General features: G+C 33.3%; 1 protein-coding gene across 1 annotated transcript in view; it reads left to right on the plus strand.

The window, feature by feature from the left end:
• Nucleotides 1-430: 430 nt before the first annotated feature.
• Nucleotides 431-2,762, plus strand: part of LOC126754434 (uncharacterized) — a 7,374-nt gene continuing 5,042 nt past the window's right edge. The window contains exon 1 of the mRNA XM_050466385.1: nt 431-465. Coding sequence (XP_050322342.1) covers nt 431-465 — 35 coding nt within the window. The remainder of the gene's footprint in view (nt 466-2,762) is intronic.

A 2,762-nucleotide genomic window follows, 5' to 3' on the forward strand; every position in this document is an offset into this window, starting at 1 on the left:
ATATTTGAACTAATTTACGAAGCACTTTTGATACGGTGATTGAGATATCACCGAAACATGAATTTTGAACGCATCTGCCGCCCCTTCAAGTGTCGAAAAAATTTATCCTCTTAGTTAATTTTTTTTTTTTGTTTATGTAGGGGGAATAAAAAGAAGTCATAAGTTGCCAAGTCAGGACCACACAGTGGATACTCAGGAAATCGATGTTTTGAGTGCTCAAAAATTCAGTTGTTTCAGTCGTTCACGAAAGGTCGTATTCCTGGTCGTGAAGAGATTGATGTCCGCCTTTTTCGGTTAGTTTTCTTGATTTCGTGGCAAACGAACAGAATTTGCGGCTTTGCATTGTTCTAGTGACATGATTGCGACTTGTCCAGTTTAAAAAAAAAAAAAACAAACCGACCAACTTTTGTTGGATTCGGCTCATCTGGAAATGGGTGGCTGCTGTTTACTTTTGGACTCATACGCGTAAGTCTTCGATTCATCACCTGTCACAATGTACTATATATTGTAGATTCCACTTAAATCCTTTTACAATTAAATGTTCATAAAATATGGAATGTTTGCTAGTCCTACTAATGGCTAAAGTTGTCTCAGCCTCCCGAAAGGTCACATGACATTCGACATTCACGAAATTAGTCTTGGAGTGATTGAATTCATCATAAAATCGGTAAACGCTGGTTTTTGATGGAGCTTTATCATACAAATTTGAATAAAGTTCGTCGATGCATCGTTCCTGAGTTAATCAATGTCAAAATTTTTAAAAAATATTCACGATTTAATTCCATTTTTGGTAGAGATGAATATTTTAAGTTACTGTTAACAACACAAATAGCGCTCGTATGTCAAAATGTTCTGAGTATGCATGGCATCAAAAATGTTAAACTCTACGATCAAGTTTTGAGTTGCAAGATTGTATAACTAGAATTGCCAAAACCCGAAATATAAAAGGCAACCAACATATTCAAAGCAAATGGCAGAGCATTGTGAATAAGTAAAAAATACAATTATATATAAAATATAATTTAAATATGCGAATAAACGTTTTTTGATCTCACCCATAGTAAAACCCAATATTCTCTTATTCCAGGCAACCCCGTAACCTTTTTTCCCACTTTATTGTACTATTATAAGTAAGAGAGTAAAAAGGCATCGGTGGACATATACAAGTATTGCTGTAAAGAACTTGTCGTGAAAAGAAAGCGATTCTTACAAAAAAATGGTGTTGGCTCTACGAAACCCAGTGAAGCCCATAATATGCTAAGGTTTTTTCGAGACTCTCACTAGCATCTCCAGTGCACTGCGGACAACACCAACTATATCACTTATTTCTATTTTACACATGGCATCCATGGACATTGTCGGCAGGTGCATTGCTGCGAAGTGCGCTCTAAAGGTCAGGGAAGCTGGGTATATGGAGAGGTCCGAATAAGGTCACCCTGAATTTCCCCCTTCCTTTAACTGTGTCACTGAAAACTTATATCACACTAGCAGGAATGGTTGGAGGGGGAGTTTTCTGTATGGATCTCTCCATCAACTTCTACTTTAGACAACAGGACCACTGTAATATTTTTCACGCAGAAGTGGCTGTTATTAAGATAGTAGTAGACGCACTGCAGTCTCAGGGTGGTGAGCACTTACTCGACAACAGCGACCGCTAACTGTGCGATCAAAGCTAGTCAAGTAGTATCTATCCGCACTAGAAAAAGCAAGCTACTCCATGATCAGACTTGGGTGCCTCGTCATAGCGGAATCGCCAATAACTAAAGAAATAAGTTCTAATGGGGGAATTTTCAAAAATGTTTGGAATTTTTTTAAGTTCAAAAAAAAATTTTTTAATATTTTTTTTTTTTGTTATTTGTTTTTAGAAGAAATCAAAAAAAAAAAAAAAAATTTTTAAATTTAAAATTTTGGAAATTTTTTTTTAACTCGGGAGAAAAAAAAAAAATTTAATTTCCAAATAAAAATTTTTAAAAAAAGTGGAAATTTTTTTAAAATGCAAAAACCTGAAAAAAGTTTTTTGGATCCTTTTTTTGACTATTCGAATTTTTTTTAAAAAAAAAAAAAAAAAAGGGAAAGGGGTTCCAACCATAACAACCTATAAAACTCTTAAAAAATTTTAAAAATTTGGTCTGAAACCTAGAAAGTGGTATCGTTTCCCAAAAAAATCGTTTTAGAAAAAACGGTTTAAATTTGGAAAGTCTTTTGTTGATTAGTTGCCGAACCCGTTTGGATTGGGCAAAAATGCCTATATCCCGAAAAAACTTTTTTTAAAAAACTTTGCCCTTTCTTGAATTTAAAAATTTGAAAATATAAAAAAATTTTTTTTTAATTTCTAGAAGAATACCCCAAAAAAATTTTCAGGAAAATTTTACTTTTTATTTTTTAATCCATAAAAAAAGTTGCTATTAAGTTCATAAATTCAATCTGTTTTTATAATTTAAAAATTTTGCTAAAAACCCTAACAGGGTTTTTGACGACTTTTAAAAAACCCTTTAATCACAAATCTGCGTCCCCACCAAAAAGATTAAAAACTACGCAACAATCACCAAATGGGGATGTTTTGGGCATTCTCCAGTGTCTTCAATTCCCAGCAATTTCTCCGAAGGCCCTTTCACAATAGTTGTTATTTTTTTTTCCTTTGTGCTTTATTCTGAAAAAAAAAAAACATATTAAAACACACCTAAAAATTTTGTTTATTTCTAATTTGGTTGGGGGTTGTTGTTGTCATGTCAATTTTTTGACGGGGGAAAAAAAAACTCCCG

This window comes from Bactrocera neohumeralis, chromosome 4, assembly GCF_024586455.1.
Source record: "Bactrocera neohumeralis isolate Rockhampton chromosome 4, APGP_CSIRO_Bneo_wtdbg2-racon-allhic-juicebox.fasta_v2, whole genome shotgun sequence".
Taxonomy (NCBI): Eukaryota; Metazoa; Arthropoda; class Insecta; order Diptera; family Tephritidae; genus Bactrocera; species Bactrocera neohumeralis.